General features: G+C 37.2%; 1 protein-coding gene across 6 annotated transcripts in view; it reads right to left on the reverse strand.

Annotated features, from left to right (window-relative positions):
• Nucleotides 1–14294, reverse strand: part of UIMC1 (ubiquitin interaction motif containing 1) — a 118504-nt gene that overhangs the window by 72731 nt on the left and 31479 nt on the right. For 4 of the 6 annotated variants that reach the window (XR_015240642.1, XM_086676460.1, XM_086676724.1 and 1 more), the window contains exon 3: nt 9928–10012. The exons of the other annotated variants lie outside the window; for them this stretch is intronic. Coding sequence is in view for 3 of the 4 variants with exons in the window: in XM_086676460.1 (XP_086532586.1) it covers nt 9928–10012 (85 nt within the window). In the remaining variant the exon portion in view is untranslated. The remainder of the gene's footprint in view (nt 1–9927; nt 10013–14294) is intronic. 6 annotated transcript variants of the gene reach the window in all.

Raw genomic sequence — 14294 nt, forward strand, 5'->3', positions numbered from 1 at the left:
CATGGGATCAAGACCCACCTTACTGAGTTCACTGGTGCCTACTTGAGATTCTCTCTCCTTCTCCCTCTGCCCTCTCCTCTGCTCACGCTCTCTCTCTCTCTCTAAAACAAATAAATAAATAAAAATATAAAAAAAGAAAATAACTGAAATGTTAAGGAGAGAAAATTGAATAAGATGCTCAGTTAAAACCACAAAAGGCAGAAACAAAGTAGAAGACAAAAATGGGAATGAAGAAGAGGAGCAAATACAGAAAACAGTAACAAATAAGACAGACCTTAATCCAGCTACAAAATAATCACATGGGGGTGCCTAGCTGGCTCAACTGGAGGAACATGTGACTCTTGATCTAGGGGTTGAGTTCAAGCCTCACACTGGGTGTAGAGATTACTTAAATAAGTAAAAATTTTTTTAAATAATTAATCAATTAATCACCTTGAATGCCAAGGACTAAATGTACAAATTAAAAGAGATCGTCAGAGTGGATCAAAAAGCAACCGCCAACTACGTTATCTACAAGTAACCCGCTTTTTTTTTTAAAGATTTTAAGTAATCTCCACACCAAATGTGGGGCTCAAACTCACAACCTCAAGATCGAGAGTCACATGCTCCACTGACTGAACCAGCCAGGTGCCCCAAAAACCCACTTTAAATATAAAGACAGCTAGAGATTAAAAGTGAATAGATGGTACAGCATAGGGAATATAGTCAATAATATTGTAATAATGTTGTATGGTAACAGATGGTGACTACACTTATTGCGATAAGCACTGAGTGATGTAAAGAAATATTGAATCAATATGTCACACACTTAAAATATTACATTGTATGTTAATTATACTTCAATAAACGAAACAAAATGAAGCATAAAAATCATATGATCATCTCAAAAGAGGCAGAAAAAGCACTTGACAAAATTCAATACCCATTCATGATAAAAACTCACAACAAAGTGAGTTTAGAGAAAAAATATCTCAACATAATAATAAAAATAACAAATTAATAAAAACCATATGTGAAAAAGTAAATGGAAAAATTTACCATAATAACACTAATCAAAAGAAAATAGGAGTAATTAAATTAACTTCAGAAAGAGCAGACTTCAGAGCAAGGAAAAGTTATCAGGTATAAGAAGGGCATTACATAGTGATAAAGAGGTTAATTCTTCAGGACAACATAACAATCCTCAACATGTAAATGCCTAACAATAATGTCACTATGTGAGGCAAAAACTGATAGAACTGCAAGGAGAAATACAGGAATCCACTATCGTATTTTAAAACTTCAATATCCCTCTATCAGAAGTGGACTGATGCAGCAGGCAGAAAAGCAGGAAGGATATAATTGAACTTAACACCATTGTACATAATTGAGCCTATAGATTATTTCAACCAATAATAAGAATATATACACCCTTTTCAAGCTCACCTACTTCTGGGCCATAAAACACACCTTAACAAATTTAAAATAAAAATCAGGCAACGTCTGCTCTCAGATTACAATGAAATTAAACTACATATCTTTAACAGAAATATAACTAGAAAATCTAAAAACTCATGGAGATTAAACAACACACTTTTGAGTGTGTGTGTGTGTGTGTGTGTGTGAGAGAGAGAGAGAGAGAGAGAGAGAGAGAGAGAGAGAGAGAGACAGAGGGAGGGAGGGAACATGAGCAGAGGAGGGGCAGAGAGAGGAAGAGAGAGAGAATCCCAAGCAGACTCCACACCGTGGCTCAACAGGTTAAGCATCAAACTTCGGCTCAGGTCACGATCTCACTATTTGTGAGTTCAAGCCCAGCATTGGGCTCTGCACTAACAGTGTGGAGCTTGCTTGGGATTCTCTCTCTCTCTATCCCTTTCTCCCTGCTTCTACCCAACCCTCTCTGTCTCAAAATAAATAAATAAAAAACACACACACAATGAGATACTACTATACACCTATTAGAATGACCAAATTCTGGAATGCTGAAAACACCAAATGCTGGTGAGGGTATGGAGCAATAGGAACTCTCATTCACTGATCATGGGAATGCAAAATGGTACAGCCACTCTGGAAGACAGTTTGGCGATTTCTTACAAAACTAAACATACTCTTACTATACAATCCAACAACCAGACTCCTTGGTTATTTACCCAGAAGAGATGCACATAAATGCACACAGATATTTATAGAAGCTTTATTCTTAATTGTTAAAACTTGGAAGCAATCAAAATGACCTTCAGTAGGTGAATGAATAAACAATGCTATATTCAGACAATGAAATATTATTCAGCAAATAAAAAGAAATGATCTACCAAAGCATGAAAAGACACAGAAGAACCTTAAATGTGTATTACTAAGTGAAAGAAGCCAACCTGAAAAGACTTCATACTGTATGAAGGCTTATATGACATGCTGGAAAAGACAAAACTATGGAGACAGTAAAATGACCAGGGACTCCAAGAGACTGGCAGCAGGAGGAATGAATAGGGAGGGCACAAAGGATTCTTAGGGCAGTGAAAATGTATGATATCATGACAGATACATGTCATTACATATTTGTCAAAATCCACAGAATGTACAACACCAAAAGTGAACCCAAGGTAAACTATGGACTTCAGGTGATAATAATATGTCAAAGTATGTTCATTAATTATAACGCTTCACTCTGATGGAGGCAGCTATACATGCATGAGATCAAGGGGTAAATGGAAAATCACTGTACCTGCCCCTCAATTTGCTGTGAACCTAACACTGCTCTAAAAAAAATAGTCTTAATAAAACAAAATTGAGAATTTTCAAAAACTGATAAGAGACTACAAATCACAGATCCAAAAAGAATATTTAAAAAATATATATTCCAGGAGTGCCTGGGTGGCTCAGTCAGTTAAGTATCCAACTCTTGATCTCAGCTCAGGTTTTGATCTCAGGGTTGTGAGTTCAAGCCCCACATTGGGCTGCATGCTGGGCGTGAAGCCTACACACACACTACATTGAAGGCAGTCACCAAAAAAAAAAACAAAACAAAACAGGTTACGTACAAAAGAACAAAGGTAAGAATTCTCATCACCTTCTCACCAAAACCGTGCAGCCAGAAGACAACACAGTGCCATTCTGAAAATGCTGGAAAAAAAAATAAGTGTCAAACCAGAATTCTATAAACAAGGGAAACATTCTTCAAAAATGAGTAAGATTCAACATACCACTTTCAGTAACAGGGAGAACTAGGCAGAACATCAACAAGGAAATAGAAAATTTAAACAAAACTATAACCCAAGTAGACCAAACAAAGATCTATTTAACACTCCAGCCAACTAGACCAAACAAGTATCTACAGAACACTACTCCCCCTGATGGCAGAGTATCCATTTTCCTTAAGTGTATATAGAATATTTTCCATACATCACATGATAGCAATAGAACAGGCCTCAATAAATATAAAAGGATAAAAAACATACAAAGTATGTTTTCCAACTACAGTGAGTGAAATTAGTGATAACAGAAAGAAGAAATCTGGGAAACTGACAAATACACAGAATGAAACAAAACACCCTAAACTAACCAATGGGTCAAAGAAGAAACCAAAAAGGTAGAAAATATTTTGGGGGGCACACAGCTGGCTCAGGTAGTAGAGCATATGACTTTTTTTTTCTCTTATTTATTTTGAGAGACTGAGCAAGTGCACACATGCAAGAGCAAGGGAGAGGCAGAGAGAGAGGGAGAGACAATCCCAAGCAGGCTCTACACTGTCAGCGCAAAGCCTGATGCGGGGTTTGATCTCACAAACCATGAGATCATGACCTGAGACGAATCAAGAGTTAGAATCAACTGACTGAGCCACCCAGGCACCCAGCAACTCTTGATCTCAGGGTTGTGGGTTCGAACCCCACATTGGGCATAGAGATTATTTAAAAATAAAATCTCTTAAGAAAAAAAGAACATACTTTGATATGAATGAAAATAAAGTATGTCTTCAAAACTTATAGAATGCAGCTAAAGGAGTACTTAGGAAATTTACAGCTGTCTAATGCCTATATTAAAAAAGAAAGATCTTGAATCAATAACCTAAACTTCTACCTCAAGACACAGGGGAAAAAAAGAGAAAACTAAACCTAAAAGAATACAGAAGAAATCAATAGAAAATAGAAAAACAGGTAAGTTGATAAAAAGAATAATTTTTGAAAACAACAAAATTGACAAACTTTGAGTTAGATTGAGCAGGGGAGGAAAAAAGAAGACTCAAACAACTAAAAGCAGGACTGACAGTGGAGACATTCCTAACAATCTTAAAAAAATAAAAATAAAAAGGACTATAATGGAATACTATAAGAAAAACTGTACATCAATAAATTTGCTAACTTAGAGGAAACACAAATTCCTAAGACAAACTACCAAAACTGACTCAAGAAGTTACAGAAAAAACCTGAATAAAACTACAATAGGTAAGAGACTGAACCAGTAATCAAAACCTATCCACAAAAAAAGGCCCAGGTCCAGATGGCTTCACTGGTGAATTCTGCCAGTTAAAGAAAAATTAACACCAACTCTTCCAAAAATTAAAGGAGAAACCAAAATGCCAACTCATTCCCTGAGGCCAATATTAGCCTGACACCAAATCCACACAAACACATGACCAGAAAACTATAGACTGGTATCTCTTACGAAATGTAGATGCAATAAATTCTCAACATAATACCAGCAAAACAAATCCAGCATCATATAAAAAGTATTCTACACCATGACAAAGGAGACTTTATCCGAGGAATGCAAAGTTAGTTTAACATAAGAAAATCAATTAGTATACCAAATCAACAAAGTTTTTAAAACATAAAACCCATGGGAATGCAAACTGGTGCAGCCACTCTGGAAAACAGTATGGAGGTTTCTCAAAAAATTAAAAATAGAACTACCCTACGACCCAGCAATTGCACTAGTAGGTATTTATCCAAGGGATACAGGTATGCTGTTTCGAAGGGGCACATGCACCCCAATGTTTACAGCAGCGCTATCAACAATAGCCACAGTATGGAAAGAGCCCAAATGTCCATCGATGGATGAATGATAAAGGTGCTGTATATATATACACACACACACACACACACACACACACACACACACACACACACACACACACACACACAATGGAGTATTACTCGGCAATCAAAAAGAATGAAATTTTGCCATTTGCAACCACATGGATGCAACTAGAGGGTATTATGCTAAGTGAAATTAGTCAGAGAAAGGCAAATGTCATACAACTTCATTCATATGAGGAATTTAAGATACAAAACAGATGAACGTAAGGGAAGGGAAGCAAAACTAATATAAAAACAGGGAGGGGGACAAAACACAACAGACTCTTAAATATGGAGAACCAACAGAGGGTTGCTGGAGGGGTTGTGGGAGGGAGGATGGGCTAAATGGGTAAGGGGCATTAAGGAATCTACTCCTGAAATCATTGTTGCACTATATGCTAACTTGGATGTAAATTAAAAAAAAAAGGGGGGCAGAAAAAAAAAAGATAAAACCCAAATAATCATTTTAACAGACACAGAAAAAACATTTGACAAAATTCAATACCTCTTTCATGATAAAAACATTTTTTAATTTTTTTAATTTTTAAATTTTTAAACAGTATGTTTTATGTGACTTTTATACTTAAAAAATTTAGGGGCGCCTGGGTGGCGCAGTCGGTTAAGCGTCCGACTTCAGCCAGGTCACGATCTCGCGGTCCGTGAGTTCGAGCCCCGCGTCAGGCTCTGGGCTGATGGCTCGGAGCCTGGAGCCTGTTTCCGATTCTGTGTCTCCCTCTCTCTCTGCCCCTCCCCCGTTCATGCTCTGTCTCTCTCTGTCCCAAAAATAAATAAACGTTGAAAAAAAAAAAATTTAATGAGCAAAGGATATGAAGACTTTTCTCCAAAGAAAATGTACAAATGGCCAACAAATACATGAAGAGATGATCAACATCATTAGTCATTAGAGAAATGTAAATCAAAAACCACAATGAGATCATTTCATACCCACTGGGGTGTCTATAATTTAAAAAATAAATAAAAAGGAAAAGAAGTGTTGGCAAGTATGTGAAGGAATTAGAACACTCATACAATACAAGGAGGTACTGTATGATGAATGAATTGTATGGTACAGGAGTTATATCTGAATAAAGTAGTTACCATAAAAATGAAGAAATACTCTCAAACAAAAGCAGAGAATTGACTGGCAACCAGTCTACATTACAAAAAGTGATTAAAAAAAAAAAAAAGCTTTCCAGCAGAAAGAAAATGAAACTGCACAGAAATTGGGATCTACACAAAGAATAGCCCTTGAGATAGCACAAATAAACAAAAGTATGGAATTCTTTACTTTTTATTTCCATTACTCTACAAGATAATTAACTATCTAAAACAAAGTATCAACATATTGTGTGTTATATGCAAAACTAAAATGTACGGCAAAAATAACACAAAGTAGGGTAGACAAAAACTGGGAATGTACTGTAGTCTACACTACACATGAAACAACATAACATTATTTGAAGGTGACTGTAATTAAATGTATGTACTATAGACTCTAGCTCAACCACTAAATTTTTTTTTGAGAGAGAGAGTGCAAGCAGGGGAGAGGAGCAGAGGGGCAGAGAAAGAGAAAGCGAGAAAGAGAAAGTCTCAAGCAAGCTCCATGCCAGCACAAAGCCCAATGTGGAGCTCGTTCCCACAACCCTAGGATCACTACCCAAGCAGAAATCAAGAGTGAGATGCTCAACCAACTGAGCCACCCAAGTGCCTCAACCACTAAATATTTTTTTAAAAGAGATATAAAAAAAACCAGTAGTAGAAATAAAATGGAACCAAATACAAAAAAAAAAAAAAAAAAAAAAAAAAAAAAAAAAAAAAAAGGACAGAAAAAGTTCAGTTAAGCATCTGACTTCAGCTCAGGTTATAATCTCACAGTTCCTGAATTCAAACCCTACACTGGGCTCTGTGCTGACAACTCAGAGCCTAGAGCCTGCTTCAGATTCTGTGTGTGTGTGTGTGTGTGTGTGTGTGTGTGTGTGTGTGTGTGTCTGCCCCTCCCCTGCTCATGCTCTGTCACTCTCTCTCTCAAAAATAGACATCAAAAAAATTTTTTTCATAAAAACAAAGAAAAAGAAAAAAGACAAAGAACAGCTGGAACAAATGGCTCTCAAATGACAGACTTTAATTCAGTAACATCAACAATTACATTAAATGTAAATGTGAAAGACAATTAAAAAACAGGGGGCGCCTGGGTGGCTCAGTCAGTTAAGCGTCCGACTTTGGCTCAGGTCATGATCTCATGGTTCGTGGTTCGAGCCCCACGTTCAGCTCTGTGCTGACAGCTCCAAGCCTGGAGCCCGCTTCCGATTCTCTGTTTCCCTCTCTCTGGCCCTCCCCTGCTCATGCTCTGTCTCACTCTCTCTCTCAAAAATAAATAAACATTAAAAAAAAAAAAAAAGACAACTAAAAGACAAAAGTTGTCAAAATACATTAAAAAGATAAAAAGGATTGTCAGACCAGATAAAAAAGCATAACACAACCAAATAAAAAAATAAAACCCAATTTGATTGTAAAGATCCAGAATAACCAAACAGGCAACTATCAACAGTCCACCAATGATGACATAAATTTAACTACCAATTGATAAAGATGATCACATCCCAAAAAATAACTATTATCAATTTTCAATACTGAAAATAACTTGGGTACATTCAACAGATCTAACCTAGTGACAAGCTACCTCTAGACATAATGGAATGATTTCACAACAATGAACTGTGTGGTCAATTTTACAAGGCTAAGAATTCTACCTTAAATCACTGAAATTCAAATTAACAGTAAAATAAAGCCTTGTTTATTTTCAATCAACCTTTGTAATAATTTCAACTAGTTTTCATATCTTTTGAAAAATTCACTGAAATGAACACTTCACATCACATTAAAATGCCAAAAATAATAATGAAGTAACTTCACAAAGCAAAATCTACAACGAAAAAATTTTTGTGATACTGTGACCTACACTAATAACTATATGTTTGAACTTTGTTCCCTGGCACAGCACTCCTAAAACCCTTGGAATTTCCTGAGTGAAAAGAACAATAAAGGCATCTTCTGTTATTCATAACAATCCCTTTCAACCATACCTGAGTTTATGTTAATGCATTTACTTTGGGAAAGCCTCTCAGGATGCAGGAACCAACCAGGGGATTAGAGCGCTGAAACTTTCATCCCTGTCCCCTAGCCTTGAGGGAAGGGAGAGGGGCTGGCTGGAGGCTGAACCAATCAGCAAAGGCCAATTATTTAATCACTGATGCCTGCATAATGAAGCTTCCATAAAAATCTGTAAACTACAGGGTCTGGAGAGCTTCTAGGTTAGTGAAGATACTGGAAAGGTGACACACCTGGAAAGGACGTGCAAGCTCTGCAGCCCTTCCCTCATATCTTGCCCTATACACCTCTGCCCTCTACCTGTTCCTGTACTACATCCCTTATAATAAACCAGTCATCTGGTAGGTAAACAGTTTCGCTGAGTACTGTGAGCCATTCTAGCAAATTAATCAAACCCTAGGAGGGGGTCAAATGAACCACTTTATAGCCAGTCAGGCATATGCACAGGTAACGACATGGACTTGCAGTTGCCATCAAAAGTGAAGGCAGACCTGTGGGATCTGACACTATCTCCAGGCAGGCAGTGTCAGAATTGTTTTAAACTGGGATACCAGACAGGGTCTGACTGAGAACTAGAGAATTGTTTGGTGTGGGAGAAAACCCCCAACACGTGTGATGACCACAGCGAAGTGTTAAGAGTAGAGGAGACACACAGGAGAATTTCTCCCTTATAATTTTAATGAATGTTAACAAGAAAGCCCACGGGCCCAAAATGCCATCACTTGTGCCAGGCCAAGTCACCAAACTGGGGCTTAATATCTAATCTAACTGTAGTTTCAACTTCCCCCATTAATGTAAGTCTTAACCTGTAAATCAGGAATATTCTGATTAAGTACCAATGAGATAATCTATCACATAAACTCTCTCCATCCCCCAAAGGAAAATGACATAATCTACCTAATAAGACCCCTGTCCTTCCCAGTAAGAGAAAGTGATCTTGCCTGAAATAATCCTTTTTTTTTTTTTTTTTTGCTATTAATTTTCTTGCCCCACCCTCCTTTCTATAAAAAGCTTCCATTTCAGGGGCGCCTGGGTGGCGCAGTCGGTTAAGCGTCCGACTTCAGCCAGGTCACGATCTTGCGGTCCGTGAGTTCGAGCCCCGCGTCAGGCTCTGGGCTGATGGCTCAGAGCCTGGAGCCTGTTTCCGATTCTCTCTCTCCCTCTCTCTCTGACCCTCCCCCGTTCATGCTCTGTCTCTCCCTGTCCCAAAAATAAATAAACGTTGAAAAAAAAAAAAAAAAAAAGCTTCCATTTCAAACAGCTCCTCAGAGCATCCCTCTACTTGCCAGATGGAATGTTGCCTGATTCATGAATCATTTAATAAGCCAATCAGATCTTCAAATTTACTTGGTTGAATTTTGTTTAACATGATAAAAATAGTACCATTATAATAGGTACCATTATTTGAGCCACTGTTATATCTGTATTTTATTGGTAAAAAAAAACAGGTAGAAAAAAAAAAAGAAAGAAAGAAAACAGAGGTAGTCTGAAAGTACTAATTTGCCTAAAGACTATATACTAAGGGCTGAAACAAGGATTCAAATCCAAGTATGCCTAACTCTGAAGTTCACATTTTTAATTTGAACCCTCTACGCATAAGTCAACTGTGTAAGCTATAGGAAACAGTGAATCCTAAAAATTTCAAAAGAATCCAGAATAAATAGGCACATACATCCTTAATCTGACAAACCTCTTCCTAATGAAGAAACTAGTATCAATTCTATGCTGCAATTTTCAAAGTATTCTCAACACAAAAATGAAAACATACGTGCAATTTTTCTTTTAGCCAAACACTTTGTTCTATTTGACTGTTTTGTCTTCATTTTCTGCAATCCATTCTCTTCCTTTGGTTCCTGTTGCAAAATAAGAAATATCATCAGAATGGCTATGATTACAAGTAGTACTCTTTCCACATCTTCTACAACTAATAGAGGCCAATGAACCTCTGCAGAATCAGTGGCTATTGTAAATGTTCACAGAAACATCAGAAATAGATCCCTTATGGTACAAAAAAGAAAACATGTAAATCTGAAACAAAAATCATAAAAACTGAAAGACATAATATATTGACACTATCATGTGTCAAATGGACACTCATGTAAATATCTGCATAACACCATTAAACATGCACTAAAGTACAGGGAAAGCTTGATTCAGATTTAAAAATGAGTATGATTACAGTCAGTGTGTACTCATTTATTTTAAATTAGTACCTAAAAACCAACAGAGCAGGGCACCTGGGTGGCTCAGTTGGTTAAGTGAAACTCTTGGTTTGAACTCATGTCATAATTTCAGTTTGTGGCTTCGAGCCCCCAGTCAGGCTCCAGACTGGTAGTGCAAAGCTTGCTTAGGATTCTTTCTCTCTCCTCCTCTCTCTGACCCTCCCGTCTACTCACACACTCTGTCTCTCAAAATAAACAGATAAACTTAAAAAAAAAAAAAAAAAAAAAAAAAAGCAATAGAGCTGGGGAAAACTATGTTACATATTAGGAAAAGTACTAATTTTCTTTATATATAAAGAGCTCTTACAATCAATAAAAAGACCAATATTTAACCTCCTCCCTTACTTTTAAAAAAATTTTTTTTGTTTATTTTTGAGAGGAAGAGGGGCGGAGAGAGAGGGAGACACAGAATCTGAAGCAGGCTCCAGGCTCTGAGCTGTCAGCACAGAGCCCGACGCAGAACTTGAACCCACAAACTGAGATCATGACCTGAGCTGAAATCGGACTCCTAACCAACTGAGCCACCCAGGAGCCCCTCCTCCCTTACTTTTAAACATAGAGAACAAACAGAGGGTTGCTGGAGGGGTTGTGGGAGGGGTGATAGGCTAAGTGGGTAAGGAGCATTAAGAAATCTACTCCTGAAATCACTGTTGTACTATATGCCAACTAACTTGGATGTAAATTTAAAGATAAAAAATAAATAAAAAATAACCTCTGCCTTTAGCAAAACACATAATATATCTCATAAGGAAAAATACACAAGGGGCTCGTAAGTATATGAAAAGATGCTCGACCTCACTTTGAACATCTAAATCAAAATAATTACATACTTTTTTAAACCTATATTAATAGTAAAAGAAAATGTGTTATAAATCACTTTATGTGGGGAAACAGGTACTCTTATGCTAGATGGGATAAAATGGGTGGAATATGGTTAGAAGGTAAATTGGCAATAACCTCTGAAATCATAAATGTACAAACTCTTTGTCCACCAATATACTTCTAGGAATTTATACTACAGATACACTCACACACAAGCACAAAGATGTGTGCACAATAATGCTGAGAGTAGAATATTCTGTCACTGTAAAACCTGTATCAATGCTACTGAAAACATGATCTACAGATGAGCACACTCCTTGTTACTGCTCTAACAAAATAAGCATAGAAAATGAAAATATGCACTTAGAAACTTACAGCAATCTGACACTGCCAAAATATCCAAGCACATGATGAGTGGACTTCCATTTGCAGAAGGACCATGTTATATGTGGTATGTTAAATTTATTCAGTAAAATCCAAAGTATTATAAATATGTGAGAAAATGCAAACATTAATTTAATAGCATTATCACTTTAAGTTTTAATCAAGCCTGTTTTAATTATACTTTAATATGATTAAATGAAAGAAATAAAGCTCACATTATGTTCAAAATACATTATTCTTTTTTATTAGAAAGAGAGAGAGAACATGAATGCGGGAGGGGGGAAAGGGGCAGAGGGAGACAGAATCTTAAGCAGACTCCACGCTCAGCACAGAGCCTGACACAGGGCTCGATGCCACAACCCTGGGATCATGACCTGAGCCAAAATCAAGAGTCAGACGCTCAACCAACTGAGCATCTCCCATACAATAAATAATCTTATTGATTAATTATTTTTAATCTTAGATTTAAAAACAAGCTTCACTGACTTCTGTCATCAAAAAACCCAAATCTTTCTGAATGCAGCGGTAGCAGTAAAATAAAGTGATTGTGAGGAGACAAAGGGCAAAACTTTCATTCTAGTTTTAGTCAGCAATATGATCCTTCACATACTAAGTTTGGTTTTGTACCCACAACTGATGGTGAAGTAAGATAATCAGAGCATCTTGGGCACCTGAGTGGCTCAGTCATTAAGCTTCTGACGTCGGCTCAGATCATGATCTCACGGTTCATGAATTTGAGTCCCACATCACATAAGCTCGAGCCCTGCTGAATTCAGGTGCGCTCAAGTCCTGCTTCAGGTGAGTACAAACCCCGCACTGGGTGAGCACAAGCTCCCCAAAATTTTTTTTTTATAAATTCAGAGGTGCCTGAGTGGCTTAGTCAGTTAAGCTCTGACTTGGTTCAGGTCATGATCTCACAGGTCAAGAGACTGAGCCCCATGACAGGCCCTGTGCTGACAAAGTGGAGCCTGCTTGGAATTCTCTCTCTCTGCCCCTTCCCTGCTTACATGCGCACATGCACACATTCTCTCTCTCTCAAAATAAATGAATAAACATTTAAGCAAAAAAAGGAGAAAAGGGCATCTAGGTGGCTCAGTCGGTTGAGCATTCGATTCTGCGTTTCAGCTCAGGTTATGATTTCACGGTTCGGAAGAACGAGTCTCGCATCAGGATCAGTGCTGGCAACGTGGAGCCTGCTTGGGATTCTCTCTCTGCCTCTCCCCTGCTTGTGCTCTCTTTCTCTCTAAAAATGAATAAACTTGAAGAAAAAAAATTTTAAAGACACTTAATGTCTAAAACAAACAAAAAAAACTTTCCTAAATGCCAAAAAATATGCCAAAACAAAGAGCCAAAACAGCAAAGAATATAAAATAGATATAGAGAATATAAAATAATCTAATAAAACGCAATTCAAGATTACATACAAAGACAGAACTATAATAAAGTGATCCAGAATGGCTGAAAATGAAAAAATTTTAAAACAATGGAATCATCTAAATCTGAATTTCTCCACAAATCCTCCAGAAAAACCACAAGACCACAAAGGCAAGAAAAAAACACCAACTATGACCAGTGTCTTCAGAACAAACCACAAACATCATATAAGCAGCAAGCAATAAATAAAAAATAAATTCCAACAGAACATCCATTGCTGCTGCAACCCTGTGGGTGCACAAAATAGAGGAAGGAGACACTTAAGAGACTCCATGAAAAAGAAACTAAAGAACTTAAAGCACAGAAAACATTACCCTGATTAGAAAGTCTAACACTATGGCCAAACACTAAGCAAAGGTCCAAGATATGGTACTTCACATAATTAGCTACAATAAAGTGCTTAAAGGTGAGAAGAACCAAAAGTGGCAACCACAGGGATGCAGTGTTACTGGAAGGGAGGGAGATAAACTGGGAAGAACTGCTGCCCTCTGAGTCACTGAAAGAAAACAAAGGAAGGAGAAACAAAAAGGAAGACTCCTGAAGAAAAAAGGAAAAAAAAAGGACATGTCAATCTATCTTCCCCACCCTAACAATTCACTAATATTAACAGTATATTCCATAAAAGAAACTACACTAAAGATATAAAGGGGAACTTTTAAAGTAGGACATCTGCCCAGTAAATGACAGAAGTAAAAAAAGAAATTCCAAACTAAGCAAATGTAAACCAAAAAGAAAATGCAAAAAAACCCATTTCAGCTTATGAACATTATTATCCCCCCTACTAAACACCACCATAGAAAAGAAAATACGATGTCCCAACAGATTACAAAGAAGCATCCAGAAATTAAGAAAAACAGAATCTGGGGCACCTGGGTGGCATAGTTAAGCATCCGACTCTTGATTTTGGCTCAGGTCATGATTTCACAGTCATGGCATCAAGCCCTGCATTAGGCTCTGCACTAAGCATGGAGCCTGCTTAAGATTCTCTTCTCCCTCTACCCCTCTCCCCTGCTTGTGCTCTGTATCAAGAAAGAAAAGAAAAGAAAAAAGAAAAGAAAAGGAAAAAAAAAGAAAAGAAAAGCAGAATCAGAATCTAAAAACACAAACCGTAACCAGACAAAAATAAAAACCAAATGAAATCAAAGTTGGTAAAATTCAGGAAAGAAACTGAAGACAGACAAAACCATCTCAAAAAAAGAAAACTGAATTACTACGTCTCCAAAGGTAAACAGATTCAAGTATAATTTAAAGATGCTCATTGAAGAAATGTAAC

The sequence above is a fragment of the Puma concolor genome, chromosome A1 (assembly GCF_028749965.1).
Source record: "Puma concolor isolate L17-30 chromosome A1, mPumCon1.1.hap2, whole genome shotgun sequence".
Lineage (NCBI taxonomy): Eukaryota > Metazoa > Chordata > Mammalia > Carnivora > Felidae > Puma > Puma concolor.